This window comes from Vidua macroura, chromosome 5 (genome assembly GCF_024509145.1).
Source record: "Vidua macroura isolate BioBank_ID:100142 chromosome 5, ASM2450914v1, whole genome shotgun sequence".
NCBI classification, from domain to species: domain Eukaryota; kingdom Metazoa; phylum Chordata; class Aves; order Passeriformes; family Viduidae; genus Vidua; species Vidua macroura.
In genome coordinates this window covers 61,420,454-61,446,840 of record NC_071575.1, presented here as the reverse complement: position 1 = coordinate 61,446,840, position 26,387 = coordinate 61,420,454, and the positions used below count along the sequence as shown (strand labels likewise).

At 34.9% G+C, this 26,387-nt stretch overlaps 2 protein-coding genes across 4 annotated transcripts in view; one reads left to right on the top strand and one right to left on the bottom strand.

Moving 5' to 3' along the window:
* CCDC146 (coiled-coil domain containing 146) overlaps window positions 1-26,387 on the bottom strand; it is a 69,191-nt gene that overhangs the window by 41,595 nt on the left and 1,209 nt on the right. For all 3 annotated transcript variants that reach the window (XR_008437079.1, XM_053977379.1, XM_053977380.1), the window contains exon 2: window positions 20,983-21,143. Coding sequence is in view for 2 of the 3 variants with exons in the window: in XM_053977379.1 (XP_053833354.1) it covers window positions 20,983-21,132 (150 nt within the window). In the remaining variant the exon portion in view is untranslated. The remainder of the gene's footprint in view (window positions 1-20,982; window positions 21,144-26,387) is intronic.
* Window positions 7,935-14,027, top strand: FGL2 (fibrinogen like 2). The gene is made up of 2 exons (XM_053977383.1): window positions 7,935-8,673; window positions 11,109-14,027. Exons 1-2 carry the CDS (start codon window positions 7,935-7,937, stop codon window positions 11,813-11,815), a joined length of 1,446 nt encoding a protein of 481 aa, XP_053833358.1. The 3' UTR covers window positions 11,816-14,027.

Below are 26,387 nucleotides of genomic sequence, written 5' to 3'. Positions count from 1 at the left end.
GTCTTCTCAGTGTTTGCTACACTGAAAAGTAAAAGAGCGAGTGAAAAGATGGAGAAGTGAGGAAAAAAGGCTTGTAAATGGCAGTTGAGGATAACTTTTTTTTTCAGTCCTCTGTTAACCATAATGCCTTGTAAGAACTGAGGTAATTTTATTATACTGGTGATCTCAGATCTGGAGTCTGGAATATAGTCAGATAAATATTCTTGACTTGTTGAGTCTTCCAGTCCCATTCCATGCCAGTTGTACTTAACTGTGTATTGCTTTTCTCAGATTTTCTTTCTCATTTTATAATGTACTGGGACCTCATACATTTTCAAACAACTCAACATTGATAGATCATCTGGATAAAGTAGAATAAATTTTCCTTATCTAAATGCAGAATTACTGGAAAGTTTGATGAAGATTTGTCTTTTAACAAATGGTTGCCTGGCAACTTTCTGCTTTCCATTTCCCCATACTCCCATAAATGCAATTACATGGAATTATGTGTCTTATTACTAGATTTACTTGAATCTTTTTCTTTTAATGTAAAATTTCTGTTACGTATATTTTACCATATTAAGTTATCCTTAAATTACCCTTGTGATTTTCTAACTTTGTTACAATTTTTTATATTGCTACACGATTTGAAGTCTGGCTTTTCTACCAGAAAAACAAAACAAAATATAACAAAGCAAAACCAAGCCCAAACCCAAGTTCCAAAGCAAATTTTTTTCCTTTAATCAGTGAAAAGTCTCAAAGTGCTGGACAATTCTGTCCTATTAAAAAAAAATGTGGAGGAAAATTTTGCAGAAAAGGTGAAAGGGAAAGACATATCCTTAATATTTTTCTAGCAGGAAAAGGTAGATACTCTGTCTCTGAGCAGGAATCATTTAAATGTAGGAATCCATGAGAAAAACAGAACATACTTATGCTCAAATAGCTGTTCTGTACACCTGAAAAACTTTTCTCTCTACAAGTTCATATTCACTTGCTACCAACAGTTCCCCACCAGACCTATCTTCAAAATATCCTGATGAAAATTCCAAGAAAAAGTGAGCACTATGTGAGGTTATACACTATCTGAGGGACCTCTTTTATATCCTTCCAGCTTGACTTCAGGCACACAAGCCCCTGGATCTCAGACCACAGTAGTTTCTCCAAGCTTGGAAAGTGGATAGAAATTTTTGTAAGAAAAAGACTGTGTCAGAATAAGAATGGGAATTAAAACCACAGAAGGGAGAGGACCCACCTGATAAATGAGGTACTCATCCATGTGAGCAAAACTAGTAAAATTTGGCCCTAACTTGATCAACACCTCCTCACTGTGCATTAACTGCAGTGGGCATTCTCCATTTTATCAGATTATATTCAATTCTTTCTGACTGCTCAAAACAATGCAGCAAGGAACTAATCTGAAATTTCAAAACAAGTTTTCTCTAACTCAAATGTGATATAAATAAGAACACATTTCCTCTAGGCACATTTCCCATTTCAAATTTCAAGGCTCTTAAAGTTCTTTTGGGACTCTCCAGTAATGAATAAAATTCAGCCAATAATTAAACATAAATAGCTGATGGAATCTGAATATTGGTCTAACTCTTCACAGTTTTTTGATAAAAAAGCACACAAAACAAGCACAGAAGATAAATAAAGTCACCACCAAGAAATTACCACTTAACATCAATTACTTATAATCATTATTAAAGTGAAGCATTTGAGGCTTCTTAGGAAATACACAATTTCAGCAGTGCCTAGGATCTCAGCATTTTGGAGAAATGATGTAGCTAACACGTGTTTCTAATTATGTTTGCAGTTACTGCAAAACAACTAAAATGTATTCTAAGCTCAAATGGAATACTAACGCTTTCCCTTTCTTCATGCTAAGTTGTAAGTTTTGTAACTGTAACAAGACAGTGATTACACTTAGTGTAACTTTAACACAGATTTTTCCAACATTTTATATTCATTTGCTATTTCAAATATCTGAAATGTTTCATCAAACAACTCTTTTGCCTCCTAATAGAAGACTAGAGAAAAATATCAAGAGATTAATATATTTTATCATTTGTATACAATCAGGATTTCAGTATAGTATTAGCCCCTTGGCATAAGGCTCTTCTGGCCAGTCTGTTTTGTCAGATTTGGAATTTTCCTTCTGTGCTGTTTATTTGAAGAGCTTTTCTTACCTCTTTCATATAATATTTAAAAGGTTAAACATTAAGCAAAGAGAAAGGGTAAGTTCTCCTCTTTGAACAGAGAGCTCTGCATCCTCTGTCAAAATCCTCATGAAGCCACACAGTTTGGACACAGCACACAGCTCAGGTGTGCCTCATTTGGGGGAGAAGGCAATGCCACCTTCTCAGGGGTTGTTTCAACATCGTAGCAGGGCAACAGGTACAAGCACACTGAACCCATGCTAAGACTCTTTCATTTCTGTCCATATTGCTGGATACCAGTCTCCTCAGAGCCACAGGGGTAGGGATATCTGCAGGTGTTTGGATTGCCTGTGCCTGATATATCCAAATTATCTGGGCAAAATCTTGGGCCCATGATAACGCCCTAAGGGAACTGAAGATTCCTTCTCAAGATCAGCCCACTGCTCAGAGCAAGTTCAAAACTTCTCACTAATTCTGAAGGTCATGTCCTGGCTACTTCAAGATGGAGCATCCAAAAATGAAGGAAAACCAGTTAAAAGCTTGTGTTTGGAAACTCTCTGGCAATCTTAAAAATAGCCAAACACAACACAAGGAAATATAATCTTTACACGTTTTATTCGGTCATCATGCATTTTTCAATATGTCTCAAATATTAATACACATATGGAAGACTAATATTTAAAAAATTATAATTTCTCTACTCAACAACATTTCAGGCTTCAGCACATTTTTCAGAGTATTTTAAAACAAGAAGATTAAAAGTCACTAATTTAAGACTGTAAACACTTAGTTTGCAATAAATTGTAGTTATTGGTATGCAATTCTGCATTCCATTTTGAAGATTGGGAAACATTGAAAGCACACACAGAAAGAGCTATACTGCAAATATTTAGAGAATGATATGCCTTGCTTAAGCCATTATTCTAGAGAAAGGTTATGATGATAGAAAGAAAAGAAAAATGCACTGATGGTTTTAAATAGATACTGTAAATGGAGTTTAAAAATCAGACGTCATCACCCTTACCTGGAACAATATACATTTATTACAGGAAGTAGATTTTAGAATAAGTATGTGAAGTCCATAGAAAAAGCCTATTTATTAGCTTTTCAAGTAGAAAAATATTTGTCATTGAGTTTCCTAAACATTCAATTTAGGTGACAAACAACAACACTTGAAGCCATGCATAGGTTATTGGTTGCACAAATGTAGTCAGGTGGGAGTAATGGTATACACACAAATCATAAATACACTTTTGTACAGTAGATACACTGTACTGCCTTACACTGAACTTCTACAATTTTACTTTTTTAATTACAGATGGATGAACCAGACATCCTTTAATGAAAAATAAACTGCTGAAGAGCCTCCTAAAACTAACAAATAATGACTAGGAAAAATAATATCCCAAATTCTTTCCCAAGGCACAGTTCATAATAGTAGTTTTGTTGCCCAGTTCATGGGAAAAAGTAATCCCTACATGGAAAATATAAACATCCAGCCACAACCAAGATGGTACATGCTGGCCAATTGAGTCTTGCATGGCTCAGAAAAGAGGACATAGGAGACCGATAAGACAGGCATTTCAGGAAAGGACATAGCTTTCCTGCTATCATCAAATTTAATTTGGCTACAAAGATGGAAGTCAGGATAGTAAGTAACCAGAACAGTCTTACACTTGCTGCTTTTATTGGAGCAGGTTTGCAGGAATCAGAAAGGAATTTTTCTGAAAACACAAAGGAGGGAGAGGCTTTTCTATTTGGTATATCATCACCCTGAAAGTGCATTTGGGTTTATTATCTTTGTATATTGAACTAACTACAGCATCTTCCATGGCTACAGATAAAGGAAATAGTCAGCAGTAAACTGTAGATTTTGAGCAGGCAGATCAGATCTCAAGGGAGAAATAGAATTAAAAAGAACATAGTTTTGTGGACCTCCTTCTTTACAAATATGGTCCTCACCTTAATAGAAGGAGTGATTTTCTTTGACCACATGAATTTTATAACATGTATTATATTTACAGTTCTGACATAAATATTGCATCCACTGCTTACATGCTCTTATTAGTGGTGCCTTTCTGCCTGCTGCCAGAATTTATAAATAAAGCAATGAACAATTTAAGCAGGTAGGAAAGCCATGCAGCCATTAGTTCTATGTAATCTGTATCTGAATAAGAATATTTATAATATCAAATGGAATAGGACTGACTTTCCTTTTGTGTTCTGATGTGTTCTCACAGACACATGAGGAAGTTGAATAGGTAGTCCCACAATCCAGTGGACAACATAAGGACTGCTTGCATGAAGAACAACTACTGAGTTAAAAAAGAAAACAAGTTAGCTAATAAGAAAGAATTCTAAATCAGAATTTGTTTCTAGTATGGACTTTTGGTATATATTCCACACTGTGGAAAAACCTGAAAATTAATCTAATTACTTGTCATTCTTTTTCTCAGTCAAAATGTATCACAGAACCACGGAAGTCTGCAAAAACATCAGAAATATTACTGCAGCAGTTGAATCTTAACACATTCCATGTCTGTCACAGACATGGATGAAAATGGTTCATATGAATGAGTCCCAATGTACTTCAGGTTTGTACACATCAATGATTTGAACTGCTTAGACAAACCCGGATATTTTGCAGCAATTCTTCTGCAGGAGATGTGACTCCCAGAACAAAGTCAGAAATCAAACAGATGCCAAGCTGTTGTGTTTTAGATTGCCATAGTCACTAGTTTAATTAACATCTGCCTTCAGTCATAACTTAGTTGCTTTCTGTTTGACCTACATTCCATTATCTGCCAGAGAAAGAAAAAACCTTACTCTAAAAATTCATGGGAAATGGTTCATGCTTGTTTTGATAAACATTGGATAAACAATCTTAGACAAGTCTAATAAAACAAGATATATCACTTATTTTAACTTGTAATCACTGGGAAGTTCTGTGAATAAAATTAAAATCTTCAGTAGAATTTCAGAGTATCTTGAGCTGTCAATTATTTTCTTTATCTTTAGGAAAATGTCTGTATGATAAAGATAACTCCTCAGTCCACAGGAAAAAAAAAATAGATTCCTTAAAAGTAGACTAAAAGAGATTAAAAGCTACAAGAAAATTAGCTTTAAGTAAAAAGCAAAGACCTTAGCAGAAAAGTCTCAGTTCCAGTTATCAGCTGTTATTCAGTTAGATCCTTTCACAGTTGAAAAAGATTGGCTTTTGTGGCTTGTGATTGCTAAACTAATTTGAAGTTTTAAGTATTATGCAGAACACTCTAGATCTAGAGAAACCCCATCTGGGAAGAAATTTTGTTTATAAACAAACAGCAGGTCTTAGTTTTAAGCTGGTCCAGTATTTCTGCCATTAGTTAAAGTGCATCAGCACTTTACAGCTTAAGACTACTCAGTGTCCTTCCTCTTTGCTGAAAAACTCAGATTTGAAACTTCGCTTCATTTATTCCAAGAAGGATAAGAGACATGAAACATGAAAAAATGCTATGTCATACTATTTTGGGTTCCTGAAGAAAGAAAAGAGATGTGACAAATTGTTGGGAATGGACACTCCCTGACAGAACAGGAAGAAAGGCCAGTAGTCAATTACAAGAGTGCTCCAGGTAGGAGAAGCATACAGACTGGAGGAGAAATGTATCTTCTGGACTCCAAGCAGACTGGTGACAGCTTAGGAGCAGAACATCACACCAGGAATGAAATCAGGAGGATAATAGAGCAACTGAAGATTACTGAAGTCTCATCCAAAGGAGGAAGAAAATATCCCAAAAGGAAGATATATATGGGATTAAGGAATGGATGTCTCAGGACAGAGATGTCTGAAAAGCTCAGATTCTTCACCTAACTGTCTGAACTTTCTTTTTACATTCGGTATGGGCAAAAATTTCTGCCCTTCTAAATGTTACAAAATTCTCAAGATAATTTAGGCTTTCAATGTAGCACAGCAATCATCAATCACAACAATATTTGTTATATATTTAAATATTTCAAGGTAAATCATAGAATGTGGTCTATCAAAGATAATTATTATTAATTTTACTGATACAGAACAGTTTTTCCATTTCAAAGTCACAAAGCAGATAGCAGAGTTAATTGTAAACTGAACAAACAAGAGGGTGGTGGGAATGTGGCTTCCCAAATAACAAGGACTTAAAAATTCTATTCTATTTCTAAAGCCCCTCCAAAGAGGCTGGTATAGCTTTTCTCCATTTGATAGTAGCAGCTATATACAAGAACAAGGCTTCAGAAATACCTGATTTTAGACTGATACAGTAAAAAATTAGCATCCTGTTAATCAAATCAGAAATGTAGAAATTTTAATTGCAAATTAAAATAATACATTTTATCTTTTACAAACATTTCAGTTTTGATAAAACCAAAGTTGTCAGTATCTTACACCTGAATGGCAGGGGGTGGCTTTCACCTCATTGCTGGGGAACTATCATGATCAGAAAGGGCTAGATACAGTTTTGTCACATAACTAAAAGCATCATGGCAGGTTCTGGGATGTTCATGTAGAATACAAGAAAGATACATTCAAAACCTGTCTCATAAGAAAGTGCCTAAACTTTTGTGCTATGCAGGAATCTGAAGGAATTGTTGCAGGGGTTAGACAAGTAGGTTTTTTTTTACCAAGCCTCCTTCCTGTACTATCAATATAAGCATGTGGTGTGTATAATAGCTAGTAACATTACAGAGATCATGAACTTGCAGATTATATGTGTGACTAATGTCTGCTTAATGTTTAATCTGTGTTATGAGTAATTTCAAATAGGGCTTATGGAAAGAAATGGTTCATATTGGACTAATTAGACAAGAACTGGTATAAATACCCTTTACTCATGCAAGTTATTTGACTCTTGACTGAGCTATGAATGCAAAAATATATATCCACGTAACCTTGTTTTGAGACACAAGGAAAATTACATAGATCATTAAAACTGTACAGGTATCACATGAGAATGGCAAAGGTGGCTGTTGAATGAAAATGACAATTGTCACCTGGAGAAGTATTTCATTTGGAGCAATCAGTCATGTAAAGTATATGATTAACTCTCAAAGTTGATATGAGGCACAATAAAAGAAAGATCAATACTTCTAACAGAAGAGAGTTCCTTCCCTAGGTCTCTGCCTCACTTTAGATTTAGAATTTGGGACATTAATCAGAACATCAGGATTTTCTTTGGGTTTCCTGTACAATTAGTCTAACAAGTAGGATCTCATGCATCAAAGGGGAAACTGTCTTAAGTTCACTTCCCTTCACTTAAAAAGGCTCAATAAGAAGTACCCAAAATCAGATAATAGTGAATGTAAACTGTGATGTGCCATAGAGATAATGAATATTCCAGATAACTATTTTAAGGTGGGCTAGGTGAAATAGTAAGAAGAAAGTGCTGTTCATTCTCCTGAATTTGTGACTCTATACTGAAAAATGTTTGGAAACCAAAACTATATGTGTGTTTCAACATCTGGGGTTTTAAATAATTTATATTAATATATTTATTAAGTTAAAAATAAATTAGGGAAAGGAGACTGACTGTCAGGAAAACTATTGCTGTGATAAACCTCAAACTGGGAAAAGGGCTGGTTTTCACTTTCTCTACCTGTTTTTTTTTTTCAAAAAAAGAAAATCCATGTACAACAAGGAATTAAATTAAACTGCATAATTTACCAGTACACATACATTTCATCATTTGGCTTACATACACTAGCTCTGAGTCAGAAATACTCACTGAAATGTGCTACTCTTGCAAGCACTACCTAACTTTGCTCTGCTATTAATCACTCGTGATGCAAGCACTCCCACCCATTTCTGAGAACAGTGTAGGCTGTCTGATAACTCACAGGCTTCAAGCTGCCCTTATAAAGTTGTTCCACTTCTGTATACTTCCTCATACTGCTAGTTTCTCGGTGAAGATGAAGCTCCTCATTTACATAGTCTTGCTGAAGTCAACTCTCCTTGCTTTAACAAATGTTTTTGCAGTTATTTTAGAAGAGGAAGAGAATGCTAAAGAAGCAAAACTTACTGAGACTTGTCCCATAAAGCTCAAAACTAATCGGAAATGTGATGAAGGAGAGGATTGTCCTTATCAGATAAATTTGCCTCCGATGACCATCCAGATACCCAAAGAATTCAAACTGCTTGAGAAGACTCTCAAAGAAGTACAGACCCTTAAAGAATCAGTAAACAAGCTGAAAAAATGCTGCCAAGATTGCAAGCTGCAAGCAGATGACAACCAGGAAAGAGACAGAAGTAATGAATTCCTGCTACCCAACACTGCAGAAAACAGTGAAAGCCAAGATAACAGAGTACAGGAACTGCAAAGCAAAGTTAACAGAATGGCAACCAGCTTAAAAAATGCAAAGAGCCAGATTCAGACACTGCAGGGTCGTTTAGAGAAGCTGAGCCTCATAAACATGAACAATGTGGAACATTACGTTGACAGCAAAGTTGCAAATTTGACATTTGCTGTGAACAACCTGGATAACAAATGTTCTTCTAAGTGCCCAGCAATGCAAGCAAGACCTGGTATGTAATCTGTTAATTCTTAGTGTCTGTATAAGCTTTCAGTTCATTTCATTAGTATTAGGTAAACAATTTAAATTATATTTTACCCAAATAGCTGTGTTATTAACTTCACAAGTATCTGCTCTTTTAGTGTTTATTTATACTTCTGTAAAACATTTCAACAGCCACTAGAGGGTTACTGAGAGCTGCAGGTGTTCAGTCCCTCCTAGGATTGGACTTCATTTAGGGATTTGAAACATTAATTTTTAAAGGACAATTTCTTGCAATTTAATAAATAAACATGAAAAATTAACATTATTTTACACCATAATACCCTTCATTAGAGACATGAAACATCAGTGACCTACACATATTTTCTCCTTGGATGGGAAGGGTTAAATTTTTTCTAGGTGTGCCTTAGAAAACTGCCGTTTTATTTTTTCTCACTGCAAAACTGAAGACAGTCTGAAATGGGGTGCAAGACATCATCAAGCATCAAGTGAATCTAGCAAAACGCTTCATTTTTAATGGATAATAAAATAATTTTCTTATCACAGCAAACATCTGAAAGGCTCAGCTAAAAAAAACTTACTAACAGCACTTCTCGACTGGGTAACATATGTATCATCATTTTAACACTAAACCCTTTGCATTAATTTAATATATAAGCAGTATAAAACAGAAAACAGGTGTTATCACTGAAAAAAATCACTTTTTTTCTTTTACCATTTAATTCTCCTTATAAAGGAATAGAACCAATGCTCTCTTTCTAATGTTTGCTGTTATTAAGGCAAGATTGAGAGTTTTTCTTAAAGTCATGAAGTTTTTATATTACATATAGGAATCCTTGAAAACAAGAATTGTTCCCTAGATTGTCAGTGTATTCTACCACTTAGCTATCAAACATAAGAAGATAAAGCTCTTGAGAGACAAAACAGAGAAAGAGCAGGCTGCATTACAATCTTTGTCTCTTGCTTAGCATCCAAGATTAAAAAAAAAATCCTTCTATCTACACATATTGAAAATAGAACAATCTGCAAGTGTACAGTGTATGTGCAGCTAAAATTCTTGAAAGTACTCTTCTTTGAAAAGAGCAAATAAGTAATAATAAAAGTCATGCTCTTACTATATCAGTAATCAAATCAGATAAAAATCACTACAAATAAATTATGTTCATTTAGATACAAAACATTCACAAAAAGAAAGAAAGTAATAGTAAAACTTTATTTAAACAGGAGTTGAATTGGATCATATAAGCATTTTATCTGAAATGTATATTCTCTGTTAATAACTGCTCTGAATTTTAGTCCACCAAAGATTTTACCCAACATTCCATGAAATAAGTGAGAAGTTATTGTGGATTTAGATTTGGCTTTAAAGCCTTTGACTCCTATATTTTGTGGTTTCATAAATGTCCAGTTTTCTGGCAAAGAAGTTCTGAGACTTAATCCTTGCTGTAGCCTGAGATCACTCCTCCCTTTCAAGAAGTAGTTTGCTCAAATTTTCTAGGAAAAATCACAACAGAATCTGAAAATTAAAATACCCATGCATTCAAATATGCAATAGGAATGAACATTATGGTTTTGACTCTTAACTGAGAACTTCTGAGAGTTCTCCATATCTTTTAAGAATATGGAATTTTAATACCATGCTGTTGAACAGAATGAAATTACTGGATGACATTGTGGATCAAAAATGGATTTTCACTCTGGAGAAAAAACCTGGGGGTATTTTTCTTCTGAATAAAACACATCACCCATTGGTGGGAAAAAGGTACTGTTAACAGTAGATGCTAACATTCTTCTTTTCTGTAAAGCCAGTGATGCCACATACACAGGAAAACACCATCACCTTCATCTTTCTAGGACTCACACAATTACAACAGATGTGACAATTTTATTACTTTTTTCCTGCTTCCTAAAGTACAGTCAACATTAACACACAAAGCATTCCTAATGATGTTATGTTCTCTATCAAATGATGCTTACTTAACAATAGCCAGGTTAACATCATTCCCACAGGGACAAAGCTCTCTGACATACTGCCAGATGGAGCTGTAAATTGTAGGCAGGTTGTGAAGCTATACATTTAAATACAAAAAGCAGCAAGCGTGTAAACACCAAGCATTAGAAATATGGACTGAAGAAATCAGGTTGAATTTACATGAGATTATGAAAGGATAGAGTAGACAAAAGGACAAAAAGGAAAGCAAATAATCAAAATGCCTTTATATCAGGCATTTTGATTTAAAAATGTAGTTTAGCTGGTGACACCTGTTGTAAAGTAAATCTGATGGAAAAGGTGCTTTTCCCTAGAACCGAAATTGTTGCAACACTACTTGCAATGTAAAGGTCTCTCCAATGCAAGTTCTGTATGCCATATCAGTCTGGGTAAATGTTTTTTATATTTTAAAATTGAAATTATATTTATTCTAACACTACTTGTTCTTTCACCAGTTATACAAATAATGCAGAGAGACTGTGCTGACCATTACACAGCAGGGAGAAGGAGTAATGGAATCTACAGGATTAGCCCTGATCCCAGAAACGAGAGCTTTGAAGTTTACTGTGACATGCAAACACAAGGAGGTGGCTGGACAGTGCTGCAACGGCGTCAGGATGGCAGCACTAACTTCAACAGAACCTGGAATGACTACAAACATGGCTTTGGAAACCTCAGCAGGGAGTTCTGGCTAGGCAATGACAAAATTCACCTCCTGACAAGGAGCCAGGAAATGCAACTGAGAATTGATCTCGAAGATTTCAATGGGATCAGAGAATATGCCAAATACAACCACTTCTACGTGGCCAACGAGTACCTCAAGTACCGTCTCAGCGTCCACGGCTACAGCGGCACCGCAGGAGATGCCCTCCACTACAGCAGGCACTACAACCACGACCAAAAGTTCTTTACAACCCCGGACAAGGACAATGACAGGTATCCCTCGGGAAACTGTGGCGCCTACTACAGCTCTGGCTGGTGGTTTGATGCCTGCTTGTCAGCCAATCTCAACGGCAAGTACTACCACAAGAAATACAAAGGTGTTCGCAATGGCATTTTCTGGGGTACGTGGCATGGTATTTCTGATGATATTCCCACTGGATATAGGCAACCCTTTAAATCAGTAAAAATCATGATCAGACCCAGAAGTTTTGTGCAGTAATTCTACACATTTTTCTTAGCTAGTTTGCATTGGATTGCACTCAAAATTGTACTTACTCAGTATTGTACTCAAAAATCAAGTATTCAGTTATGTTTGGCAAAAGATTGTTCTAGACAAAACAACATACTTCAACATAATATTTTTAGAGACAGTTTGACCCATATAATGTATTAAAACCAGCATTAAAATACCTGAATAGCTATTGCTAAAACTTAACACCAGTTAGGTCTTGGTTTTGTTATGTAAATATTCTAAACATTGCTTTTGGTGCTTTTACTGACTGTGATATACCACATTTTATGATTTAAAACTTTAATATTGTCTTCCACAAGTTTTGTCTGAATGAATACCTACATTTTAACCTGAAAATAATTCAGAGGTGCAACTAATATAAATTTGTCAACACTTGGGGAAAAACCTAGTTTCTCTAAAACATTATTTTCCTATCATCTATTCTTCATAACTTCAAAGGTATACCACAGCAATATCAATATAAATTAGGAAAAGTACAAAAAAATTATTATTTAAAGAACAGAGGGCCACATGGTTTGCCCAAAGACACAAAAAAAGTCCTTGAAGAAAACAGAAAATGAAGATTATTCCTCAAATTTCATCCCATTATCAAAGATATTTCAAGTTGGTAGAAGTTGGTAGAAGAATTGACTAAAAGCAGAGGAAATAATTATAAAATCATAGAATAATTTCATTTGGAAAAGACCTTTAAGATCATTGAGTCCAACTGTTAACACTGAACTATGTCATGTCTCGAGGTGTCACATCTACACATGGAGAGAGCTTGTATTGAACAACATTCTTGCTCTGTTTGGTTCCTCCATTCAAGCTCAAGGTCCTATTTGTCATTTGTAGGAGAAAGGAGCTTATGCACATTTATGTTATGTAGCTTATTGCACATTTATGCAGGCAGGTAGACAGGTAGGAGGAAGACACATCAATAAGAATCCATATTCTTTGCATTAATGCCTCTAAATACATACAGAGAGTTTCCAGTGCCATTTTGTTTTCTCCTGAATCCTTTAGGTAAGTCAAATGTTACAAGATGCTCTTGTAGACACTTAAGCTCTCAATCAAAAACTTCTCAATCTAGATATCATTAGACCCTAAAACTAAAAAAGAAATTATAAATGTTTTGTAACATAAGACTGTTCTCCCTGTTTGTAGACTACACGTTTTGTAGGCACAGAAACATAAAAACCTACTGTCAATTCTATGCAAAAAAGAGAATATATGATCAAAGATATATAACAAATAAAAAAGTCAAATTGTCAAATAGTGCAAGAATTTCAAATTAGAGATACTTTTATTAAATCTCACACTGCAGATAGTGAGCACAAATTTGACTCCACACATCTAGACCATGTCTCTATAAAGATAGTGACCAACATTGAGTGGAGATGCAATTTATCTTAGCAAGAAGCTATTCTACTGTCTTGCTTACACCAGTCCTGAGATGCAGAAAAACTACACAAAGACTCTATTTCTTTATCAATTACGTGTGGTCATTGTTGGCATAGCTTTTTTGATTAAAAGAGACATAACAAAAAAGAATACAAGTATACATCTGACCCAATACTTTATAAATATGATCTCTACTGTTTTTTTAAGTTTACAACAAAATTATTATGGTTATAAGTTATGCAAATGAAGAACACTGGCAATAGCTAAATTGTAAAATATTAATATATATTTAAAAGAAGTAAATACTTTGAAGAATAGTTCAAATGTAATTTGGTTTATTATATTTCAATTTTAAAGAGCGATGAAAAGTTTTAACAGCAAGATGTATCATCTTTGTGTTTTGAAGCTATAGAATATTTATTTTGGGATAAAAAAATAGTTGTCTAAACAAAACAAAAAAAGCAACTGATAAAGTATTGGTTAGAAGAGCAAATATCTAATTACATATGATTATATTTAATCATTTTGCATGAAATGCACAATTTGCTCCTATTCATTATACGATAACTAGCTAAGTGTGACTTACAGTATCTACAAGCTTCCACTTGAAAATGTCTTTTTACTACTAAGTTGTAAGAAGAAAAATTGTCCTTTTTAAATCTTGTTTAAAGGAAAATTTGTAAAACACAGAAATGTTAACAGAATAAGCAAATGTGACTAAAATCACCTGCAAAAGCTTTGTCTCGTGTCTTTAAAAACAAAAAGCAAAAAAGAAAGTGTAATGCTGTTACAGAAATCTGATTATTACCTGCCTGGGACTGTTGTAACTGAATCTCTGTCAATGTGTACTAGTTTTACAAAGTGTAACTCCATCTACTTGTTGCAAACATTACTTATTTTTTCTTGGTGTGATAAAATAAGAATGTTCCACTGTTAAAGCTGTACTACTGTTATAGATGTACATAAGGACTATTAAAAATTCTCATAAATAATTTTATTGATTTTCTGTAAAAATTGAAGCAGTAAGAAAACACCAATAACCAACACAGATGACTATGTGACATGCCAAGAGAGTAATTGCTAGTAATTATAGTTCCTTAGAGATCTGTTTTATGACCATTCGGCTGCCAGACAATACCAAAGGCTGAAATCTCAGATATTTTTTGTAACTATTCATATTTTGGAAGAGGAAAGAGTAATTGCCCAATGAAGAATTTACACAACCTCTACCTTTAACATGAAAGACAAGAAGCAAACCAATGTTTTGACCTTTCAGATCACACACAAGAGTCATCAAAGCATGCGAATACAAATACAAATATATACCCCAAATTAAATCACACAATCTTTTATACAAAGAAAAAGCCCTTGATCTTTAATAATTCAAAACATGTCTTTCAATCTATGGAAAATATTTATGTAACACTGATTAGCATATGAAGACACTTGTGGTTTTAATCCTGATAATATTGAAATGGTGAACTTTAGTGGAAAATAATACTAACAGTGGGTTTGCTAGCAAAATTCCAATGGCTTGTTTCCAAAATATAAAGGCACAAGCCCATCCGTTCAATGTGATCAGCCAAGCAGACTGTAATGTCTTGGCTTTCTACACATTGCTTAAACAAAACCAAACCAAAACTAAAAAAAAAAAAACCAAACAAACCAGAGAAGAAATGAAAAGAAGGTTTGAAAGCACTGGTGCTTTTTCCTTCCCTTTTAAATGCAAATACCTGTTTCCTCAATTGTGTTTATTGGGAAAGACTGCAGTCAAACTTGGAATGAGTTGAAAACAATATGTAGTTTGACAAATTGGTGGGAAAAAAATTACTTTTATGTGTTTATTTGGAAAATCACTTAAGATGGTTGCCAATCCCTACCCAGACCCCTGTTGACAAATTAAATCAAAATCAAACAAAAGTGCCAAATTTACCTAGCTTCTATAATTTATATGTCATGGGAAAACCAAAGTAGGAAGGATGCAACTTGAATTTTCACAGAGAAAAAAAAAAAAAAAAAAGAAGAAGAGAATATAATTAAAAACTGGCCTAGAAAGAACAGAGATTTAAATATATTAAAATATTTTTCGATTTTTTTGGTGTTCTTTTTCTTTCAGGAAAAAAAGATAAAATGGTACACATGGGCATGAAGACATTGACATAAGTTTTAAAGAGAAATGGCTGAGCAAGACCATCTATAGGCCCTGCTAGATGCAAACATTTCCCATACTAAATTGATCTCTTTCATTCACTGCTCTAATTAAACATTTATGGAGTTATAATTCTTCTGCCAGAAGTTAATTTGGCTGTCATGCTCAATGGTAATCAGAAACAAAGAACAAAATTTTAAGATCGTATGTCAAGTCCAACCTTCACACAAGTCATGAGAACATGGAAATTATAAAGCAATATTATTTTTTAAGTCCTCATTCATCAGCTTTTTCTGATCTCAGTAAAAGTGTAGTCCATTTGGAAAATAATAATGGGAAAAAAGAACCCAAATTACCTGATTATGTTCAAGACAAACTGGAAGTTTAATTAAGGCTACACTTCGGCAGGAACAGTATGCCATCATTTAAAATTACACTGTACAAAATAATAGTTGGTTTTACTCACTTTTTAGCAATTACATGGAGTGAATGATTTTTATGGAAAAGCAGGATGCACTTTGAGAAACAGAAATTCTCATGCCTTTCTTCAGACAGAGTACAAAAGCCTTTCCACTTCACTCTGCAGTTTAACCTCCATATGCTAAATCCAAATACAAAGATTCTTTCTCATGCACATATTTAAGGCTCTGTTTATTCAGGAGTATTTGGACACAGGTGTTTTGAATAAGTAAACCAGGAATCCCCTTTTTAACATTTAAAATAACCTCATGTGTGTAACAGATGATTCTCCATTACTGAAGTTTTTATTGAATGTATGATTGGTTAACATTGCTCTGGCTTCCTCATCACATGGCTGTGCTGACCTACAAGGCCAGGTAGACACAATTTTTAGTACAATTTTGCCTTGTCTCAAATATTTTTTTTTAGGTGAGAAAACAGGAAGAGATAGCTTTGGAAAACAATATAGCAATATACTTGTCAAGTCTCATAAGTATCAGAAACGGCTGAGGAAAGGCCAAAATGCAAGAAGATGTTACACTTAAAGGTTATTTCTTCCCTTAGTCTCACACTAGAGAGCTCTAGTTCCTCTGTATGGTATGAAATCTGCACACTTGACTTTATAACAGCATAGAAAAACAAGACATCATAAATACTCTCAAACAGGCTTTTCAGAAATGAACAGAAATACCATCTGCCTTGTTCAAACACACCCAACCACTTCCTGGCCCTGTTTCCTCACAATGTTACCTGCTAGTGGTAAAAAGAACATCTCCATAAAAAGAACATGTTACACTAGCTCTGTTCCCATAACTGCCGTTTGAAGGCACCTGTAAATTCACCCAATTCCTCTACAGCTTTTTTAGGAACAATCAACTTTCCTGTTGCAACAATGATTTGCTTTAATAATCACAATACAAACTATTTCCTACTTGCTGGAAGCTTTTGCAAAAAAACATACTCTAGCTTACAGACATATTATCAGCCATAGCCAACGTCCCAAGTGACCTTTTCAACAAAGTCAAAAAGGTTTATTTAATTAGCAGTCAGATTCCTGTGCATGGAGGTGGAGACAACATCTGTCTCAGCTGTTTGTGCCAACATATTTATAGGCTTTTTTGTTGGGTCAGGAGCCTTTGAAGCTTGTGTGGAGTATGCCAGGATCAACTTAAGTTTAAAAATGTTGTTTGCTTTCAACATACTAAGCTGTGTCAAGATTTTTATGTCTTTGATAGAGCACATACATATGTGGTGAGTACTAAAATTATGTACTGCTATAGTTGCCATGCAAAAATATAGTGATGATCATACTTTATAATAAGAGAAAGCACATTACAGAATGTGTACAGAGACAGAAATTAAAATGGTGATTATGTAAAAAGAAAAAAAAAAAAAAGAAAAAAAAAAAAAGAAAAGAAGGTCTATCTAAATCTACCAAGGTAGATTTTCTAGGAAACTTTTCATTTCAAGATAAATAAACTTTTTTTTTAAAGGAAACTTCTTTATACCCACCATTTAACCTAAGTTAGGAGAGAAATAAAAACCAGTTTGTTACCAAAAGAAATTGAAAGCAACTCTAATTTCTAGAATGATATTGTTAGATATCTCTATGTCACTGAAGAATTATGTGAAATATTGATTCTTAGTATTCGTATTTGAAAGTTGTAGTCAACCTTTATGTGACTTCCTCTTCTTTTCTGCAGCACAAATGAGAAAAAGGAGAAAAATGAGAAGTACCTTTCTCCCCTCATACAACATTCAAACACATGCATCATTCTTTGACATTAAAGTTCTTACATATAGCAGATAGACATGAATCAGCATCAGATAATCAGAAACAAAATTTTCTTGAGAATTATTTGTCATACAGTTGATTTCTTCATAAACATTGAGATTTTGCTCTTTGTTTCCACTAGAATTAAGATTTTGGTTAGCATCTTTATTAGCAGTTCAACCACTTTTGGCAGTCAGGACTATAAATTCACTAATCTCAGAAAGACTCTGAGCTTCAAAATAGTAATGAAAAATATTCATGAAAGGTCCTCTCTGATTCTTGATGGCAATAGGACACTTGGACATCAGAGATGAAGAAATGTAGCATGATAGAGACAATTTCCATCAAAAAAAGTAGCACAAAAGAAAGATTTGGTGCTGGTATCAGATAGGGGGCACTGATCATTTTATAGGATATAGAGTGCAACAGTTTACAATAGACCAGTCAGGAAAATCTCCCAGAGGAGTTTATTCTTCTGCATGTTCAGATTTAGCAAATAAATGGATTATGTCTGTTAGCAGGAAGGGATTATTGTGGTACCTTCCAAACAAGGCACCCACTCACTGGATCTGGAAAACTGCAAAGCACTTTTCATTCATAAGTGCAATATTCTGCAGAACAATTTCTGCTGCTTCTGAGTGTCCACTGTAAAGGCATGCAAGATAAATGTTGCAGAATCATTTTTTGGGTATGGTTTTAAAAATGGATGTATACATTTGACTGAACTACTTTTCTAGCCTAAAAACAAACCAACAAAAGAAAGCGAAAGCACAAGACATTGTCTTGAGTAAAAACACCTCAAAGTTGGAAAAGATACCCACCATTTGATTTCTCTTTGGAGTTTTTTTTGTTTGATTCACTATCAGGTTGGGAAGATGTATAGAGTAGGAGTCTTTTTTGTGTCTAAACAACAACAACATTGTTATGACAAATAATGTTTTATTTATTTATGTTCCCATTAAAACTGGATCAGGTGGAGGAAAGTAAAACACAGCTTGAGTGGCCATAGGGGAAAAAATGCTACTGTACAATATGGTGAAGCACAAAAATTATGGGGACAAAAATGAAGAGAATGGGCAGGAGGCAATTTGTTAACTGGTCTTTTTTTAATTTTCATTCTGCATAATCTTGTCTTTTTGAGAATTCAATCCAGTTTCCTGCCATGTTTGGTTGCTTTTTCTATTCAAATGACAGTTTCAGTTTGTCCTCTGCTGCTTTAGCAGTAACAGCATTGTTGCAGCAAGGATGTTATAAGGATAAAGGGAGAGGTTAAATGTATTATATTACCATCTGTTGCAAAAAATTATAAATTTGCAGGCAAAGGCTGAATACAATTTTAGATAATTTCGTTGAAGCTAACTACTACTAAAGTTTTCAATATTTCTACCTAACCTACAAAGCTAAACAATGTTACTATTAAGGTTTTATTAAAAAATAAAGGAGAGACAGTGTACACATTTTAATTCTTGCTCTTTATATATTTGAGTATCTGCTGCTTACATGAGAAACACAAGACTGGCTTGATGAGAAGGGGGCATATATCTGTTTTTAAAGAAATCTTATAATAACAAAAGGTGTCCCTTCTGATAAGTATATGCTGCGCAGGCATAAATGACCAGCCAGTGAAACTGAGATAATGTGATACAATTCAGCTTCTGTGGAAAAATCCTGAAAGCTATTCCAAATAGTTGAAGCCAGCATCAATGCAAGAAACCTCTATGGTGACCAAAGTCATATATTTATCCCTGAATTACGCATAAAGTTCAACAGAAGAAAACAAATACGTCAGTGGAAGAGAAGAAATGTGAATAAGTGATGAAAAGCCAAACTCACCGGTAAAATATAAGTGCAAACTGTTAAAAATTATGGTAAAATAAATGAGTCATAGTTCTCTTCTAGAAATCGACAAAATTACCAGAAGACCTAACTTATGAAATATTAAGTAAATTTCTTACTTTGTTTTTCCACAGCATGTTTTTTCTTGTGTTGGGAACAACTCTAAATACTAAGTTTTCCCTGCATTTGCCATTAATGGTTTACAATGTTATCAGTGTTAAACAAGTTAGCTTTAAATTTGATACATAGAATAACCTCTTCTGAAAGATTTTTTTGAGAAAAAAAATCAGGCAAATAATCTAATCATTTTCTAGAGTAAGTCTAGAAAAATTTGTTTTCACCATGATTAAAATAAGGAAAACAAAGCAGAAATTCAGGATACAGTTTAGAAGGAGCATGGAGGCACTTTTACTGCAGCCTTGGACTGAGAATAAAGGGGGTTTGTGCTGCAACAATACTGGAAGCTGTGGGCTCCTCATACACTGGCACTGGACTGAAAGCAGCAGCTTCAAACTATGTTCAGTATGATCTAATAGCAGGATAGGAAAGGTCCAGTCCGATTTTCCCCTTCATGACAAATTCTTGCCATGTCCTTACTCCTGACCTTAGATTGTAGGCAGAAAATGAGAGCCAGGGTAGCAAACTGATCTGACAGATCCAAAATGGAAAGAGTCCAAGGCAAAGCAACTTTAGGTAAGAACTTCAAGAAAAGCATGAAGTATGAACAAAGCCTGATAAGGATACAAGAGAGAGATGTACATTTTTATTATAAAGAAGACAGAAATTGGCTGGTCTACCTTTTTAGTGTGGGAAAGACAAGAAGAAAGCTTAATTATTCAGTACAAAGGAAAATTAAACTGGGATATAGGGAAAACTTTTTATAAAACCCTGGCAATTAGGTCGTTCTGGAACAGGATATCCAAAGAGCTATCTCCACCAAATAAAGATTTAAGAACAAATTAGACAAATATCTGCAGAAATCTACTTCAGTGCCAAATTTGGGTTAGATTATCTCTTAATGACTCTTCTGGCCTTACATTTTAAGGATTCCATTTGATATATATTTGATATTTAAAATTTTAAAATACTTTTAGTATTCTGAAAGACTCCTTAACACGAAAAAATCATAAAAGAAACTGAGCTCCAAAAGGTCTCTTCTATCACCATCATCAATTAATAGTGCCTCTGGAACCACTTACCTGCAATTTTTCCTGCAGCTACAGAGCCTTTTAAAAAATCATGATGCAATTACTTCTACAGATAGAATACTACAAAACCAAAACCTCTGTATTCTCATTCCCCTTAAGGCCATAATCACTGAAAAAAATAACATGATTCTCTATCAAGCACAGCATCCTCAGCAAGAATATGACACTGCTTCACAAAATTTTCTTACCACTCAGAAAAAAAAAAAAATCAAAGAAACGGGGATGATATAGATAGTCTATGATAGCAACCTTCAATTATTAACAGCAAAAGATACACCTCAAAATAATTACTTTGTACTGTTACAGACAGAGAAATCTGGGGCACCTCATCTAAGTACTGAAACGCAGGACTTGCTGTTAGGTCAGTGGGTGCCTCCTCCTGGCTAGGAGCTGCTGGAGTCAGCACATAGGTGGGTGACTCATTCTCAGTTGCCAGTTCTGTGTCAGTGGAACTTCCTTCATCAGCTTGACTCATTGTTTAAAACTCTAGGAAGTAACAAAAATACCAATACAGTACATTAGATGCAAGGATATATATGATTGTGAAAGATAAATGTGGAGCGTAAAAACCACTACATCAATATGTCAGATCCATGTTCAAACCATAGAAGTCACAATGTGAGCAAATTAGAAAGACTTTACGCAAGAGGCTGCACTATCATTCTATCATACTCTTGAGTATCTTTAAAATATCCTAAAGAAAGCTCTTATTCCTGTTAGGTAACACAGTCTTTTAATAAATGCACAGACAGAGAAATTAAAGAAGGTTGGAACAAGCAGGGTTGTTGGAAAACATAATGTTGCTATATTTATAGTATAGAAAATCCCATATTAATATCTGTCATATAGGAATAGAAATCTCTAAGATACTTTCATTAGAAACAGTTAGATCAAGGACATTCAGTACTTTTCAGCAAGATGGGACTTAATGCCATAAAGTTTCTATAATTTCACTTTGTGTTTACTATCTTGGTCCAGCACTTGAGAATTATGTTCCCAAGCTTCAATCATCAGAACTCTTTGAGATGTGTGAAAATGCCAAGGTGGGTGAGGGAAATGGGAGGTGGAATACAAGGTGATACAATGCTCCTGGTACCCTGATAAGACAGCAATGTCCATCAGGTAGGTCCTCATCATTATATCAAATGTGAATTAATATCTGAAAAACCCATCTTCTGGCATAACAGCATCTTAAGAGCTTTGTATATCCAAAGAATTTTAAAATGCCAACCATTTACATGAAGAAGCATGACAGGTGACAAAAACATCTCAGGAGAAAGATATAAGAGACATGGGATGATCCAACAGAGACAATAAGCATCTTACAGAGGGAAGAGAGGGGAAGAGGGACTTGTGAGGCACACAGAAATCTTGCCATGACATAGTGAGATAGGGGAAGCATGGAGCATTTGTAGAGCAAAGCACAGATCAAAGTGGAGATGTAGTGTAGATGGAGGAATTCAATAATTCCTTCACAAGTTCACTGAAGTTGTAGGTGACAGGAATGGACAGATCAGTATCACAGTATTTTAGTGCAAAATGTTGGGAGAAAGAACATCAACTTTTGCAAATGTTCACCTGACACTGGAAGGTCTTTCTACATTAGCTATTATGCAGAGCACATTGTATTCAGCTATGGAACCACATCACAGTAAAACCCATATCAGCTGCCAAAGATGCAGAATCCTCTTCAAATTAGGCAGTCTTGGCATTATTTAGCCTTTCACATAATATATGGGAGACCTTTCTCTTTTTTTAAAAGAGAGCATTTCACTATTAATCAAGGACAACCAAAATTAAAACTGTAATAAAATTAAGAAGAAATTTTGAGACTATTTCTATAATATATACCAGATCTTTTCAATGAAACAGACAGTGCAATTTGGCATTGCGCAGCCAGAAAGCTGACAGTTAAGAAAAATATAATTTCTTTTTATAACTGTGGTGGGAAATCGGATACAAAAATGTTGTGTCGTTTGTATTCACCTTTTAAAAAGTCACTTGTCTATAAAGGTAATGAAATTTAAACTGGCAAGTTTATTACTTTCTTCAGTACTGTTTGGAATTCCTTCAGGAACATTTTGACTTTTAGAGAGCTTTCAGTGTCTGTATTTGCTTATGGAAAAAGAAAAGCAATTTCATGATCCCTCCTGGAGGAGTCAAAACATTGTGAAATAACTGTAAACATCATAGAGGCCAAGAAATAAACTCTGAGTTACTGTACATCAACATGTATACACATTTATAAATAGCAAATGATTTTTCATCTGTAAAGAACTGCTGAATATTTTAGCATATGCATTTTGTGTTTATGGCTGCTGTTGCTTTATTTGCTCCTCTCAACTTAGAATTTAGACAGAGGGAAAGGCACTGTGGCAGAAACTCTAAGTAGAACAATGCCAAAATGTGAGGGTTTCATGGGTGTAGGCATATTTATCAATACTTGTATGCGAAGCATACAGTTGACATCAGTCAAAAATATACCTCCTCCCAGTACAGTAGTACAAAAGAGTCCTCACCAAGATTCCAGTTTCCTGGGCAGGGAGAGAACAACAACAACAACAAAAAAATCTTCTGAATCTGAAAAGTTTATAATTTTAAGTTAAGACACAACTATAGAAATCTGAGACAGAGAAAACCCATTAGACAGCCTCAGCTAGTGTGACAAGCCCTTGTCTCCATGTGGCTTTAAGAGAGGGCAGACATAAACAAAACATACATAGGTTTATGGGACATTAAAATAAGTTTAGCATTCTTGCATTACCTACTATATTACTAAATATATAATTCAGCTTATAAAAAATTGGATTTATAAACTTCAAAAAGCAAAGTGGAAAATTTGTGTCTTTGAAGTATCTGGTAAATAAACTGCCAAATTGAAATAGGAATGAAAGTTGTCATGACTTTTAACTTCATGGACTAGCCCAACAAGTAAGAATGTTTTCAAACTGTAGAACTGCAAACAATATCACAGCCTTGATCCAAGACACAGAATTGCAGAGAATGGGAATTACAAGGCTGTTTTGGAACCTGGGTCAAATCAGGCTGAGAATTGTCTTGTGAAACAGCTTCAGGGCAGCAATAATAATAGAAATCTGAACTCAGATTCCCCAAATTAATTTCAGCATCTTTAAATCTGTCTCCCTCTAGCAAACAGCAATGTTAATACACAAATCAGTGCAGAATCCAGGTAGGTGACACTTAGCTGTATTGATTATTTTCAGAGTGACAGGTGCAAAACATAAAATTTTATTCTGAGCATAAAGAGATGCAGGTCCATGTATGAAGATGAATCAACTACCTCTGCACACTTCCAGCCTACAACAGGATGCCTGGGGAGGGACAGAAGCACCCACCAGTCATGGTGTGGTGATACTTCTCTGAGCCCATCCCCTTTCTCCTTGAACTCACTCAAAACTTTCAGTATTGGTAAAATCCAGGGGAATGGAGATTTTCATTTTGCCTCGGCATGACATGAGTAACCAGTGCTTCTTGTTGCTTTTGAATCTGGCTCCTTGATGTCCTGTTTTTTACTGGATGAGTCACTGAATAATCACAACTTTTCTATGCCACTAGGTTTATTCCTAATGTTGAATCATCATTTGACAATTCTTTTTCTAGGCTGAAGCAGACAATCCACCTGCTGTCACTGGCATGAAAGCCCTTCTCTGCCTTCCACTGTCCTCATCCTTCTCCAAAACTTTTCCAGTTTTACCATATCCTCTTCAAAGAGAAGGGATGAGACCTACAGATAATATTCATAACAGGAGCACCACAGATTTATTCTATCACACAGTGATCCTCTTTCCACCCCTAAATGTTTTTTTATGCTTTTTCCCTAATGTTAAAGTAGAAGACCTTCTGTTATAACTGGGCAGAGCCTGTGCTTTAGCATGAATAGATGTGTCTTTAAACAACAAAACCATGACAACATTAAATGATACTTGAATTTAAAACTACATCATGTACAATAGGACATTATCAAAGGCATGTGAATGGATTGTTTGATTAGACTGTACAACCTCACCACTTTGGGGAAATGAGAGCACAACATAAACTGCTAACAGTTTCTACCTAAACCGCTCAACAATTTCTGTCATAAGTTCTGCTGTTTTCCTTTGTTTTCAAATCTCTGCTATTTGGCATAGAACCACCCTGAGCCACACACAGACTTTTTCTGCTGGAGTTCTAATTAGATATGGCTAAGATAAAGAGAATTTGAATGGTAAGATTTGTCACTTCTCATTTCACATGGTTTCCATGAGGAACTTACTTTCCTCAGAAAATTTCTGGTAGCGTGACAAACAAGAAAATCCCTGAAATCCAAACCATTGCATGCTTTGCAATGCTGAAGTACAGAGGAGGAAACAAGCAAAACATAGTTTGCCTACCTAGTGAATTTTAGACACACCTTGAGAACTAAGAAGATTCAAGGAAGCAGTTCAGAAATGCACCACTAAAAAAAAAACCCAAATACAAATACAGGTGGCCCTATTTTCCTAAGTAAAGTCACATTATTTCTTCATTACAATTAGAGCAAATGGGTAAAGTTAATCCTGCCCAGGCAGACTAAGTTTATACCCTGTGGGTACCTGCAGAAGTTTGTGGTTGTTCTGTGATAAATTCCAAATACAAAAGTTGGAAAAATGTATTCCTTCTACAGCCTCTCCTGTAAATACTTCTTATTTAATTCCTCTTTCCTTGAAATGTCTCTCTCACCTTAGCCTAAAAGAGCATCTGATAATGCTTTGGCTTAAAATCTACTTTATAGAACTTCTATGAGTTCTAGGGTTTTTCGATCTTTTGCATGAAATACTGAGTATTATTTGGCATACATCACCAATATCTGGCAAAATGGCAAATAAGGATTGTAATTCACTAAGAAATCATGCACCTATGAAAAGTGGAGTTCTAATTATATCTTCACTTATAAATTTGATACAACTTTCTTTTCCTGCAAATGACAAGGAAAAAACTGAAAGAAAGAAAACAAGTAAGTAAATAAATAAATATTGTTTCACAGCATGCTATACTACTTGATCCAAACAAAAGCATGAAAGTTAAACAGAATTAATATAGCAAAAAAAAAAAAAATGACATAAGTAAAACATTAAACACATGAGATTTCATATGTATGGAGAAAGAACTTCTTCCCAGCAATTACTTTTAATCTGTTTTGTTCAGTATTTTTAACCATGCATACTTAGACTGTATCTAATGAGAAAACCCAACAGCAACAATGAAATATAAACATAACTGAGGCTTAAACATCTTGGAATGGTTTCTTGAACTCAATTCTCAACTATGCAAAGCCTGACAATATTAAAGGTGATGCAGAGCACAGTTTACTGCAGATTGTGGGTACTGATAAACCTCTGCCTATGTGAGGAGCATCAAATACCAAGCTCCTGGAGGAAAAGGGGGCTGTGGGAAAGCAGCACTATCGTTTCAGAGGAGGTGGGAGTCAAGGGTCAGGAACAGCAGCACTGACCCAGGGAGAAAGGGAGGCAGCAGTGAGCGCCACTGAGTTACCGGGGACCGGATTCCCTCGAGCAGTCGGATCACGGAGTTATTTGCTGAACCGGCTGTCATCTAGTGGAGTCATAGCACATTGCAACACACTTGTTACATATCTGTAACTTTCCCCCGACAAACAATCTGACATCCAAATTTGCTATTGGTCTCAAGGGTGAGAATTGTGTAGATTTTTTCCCCAAAATCCACTATTGC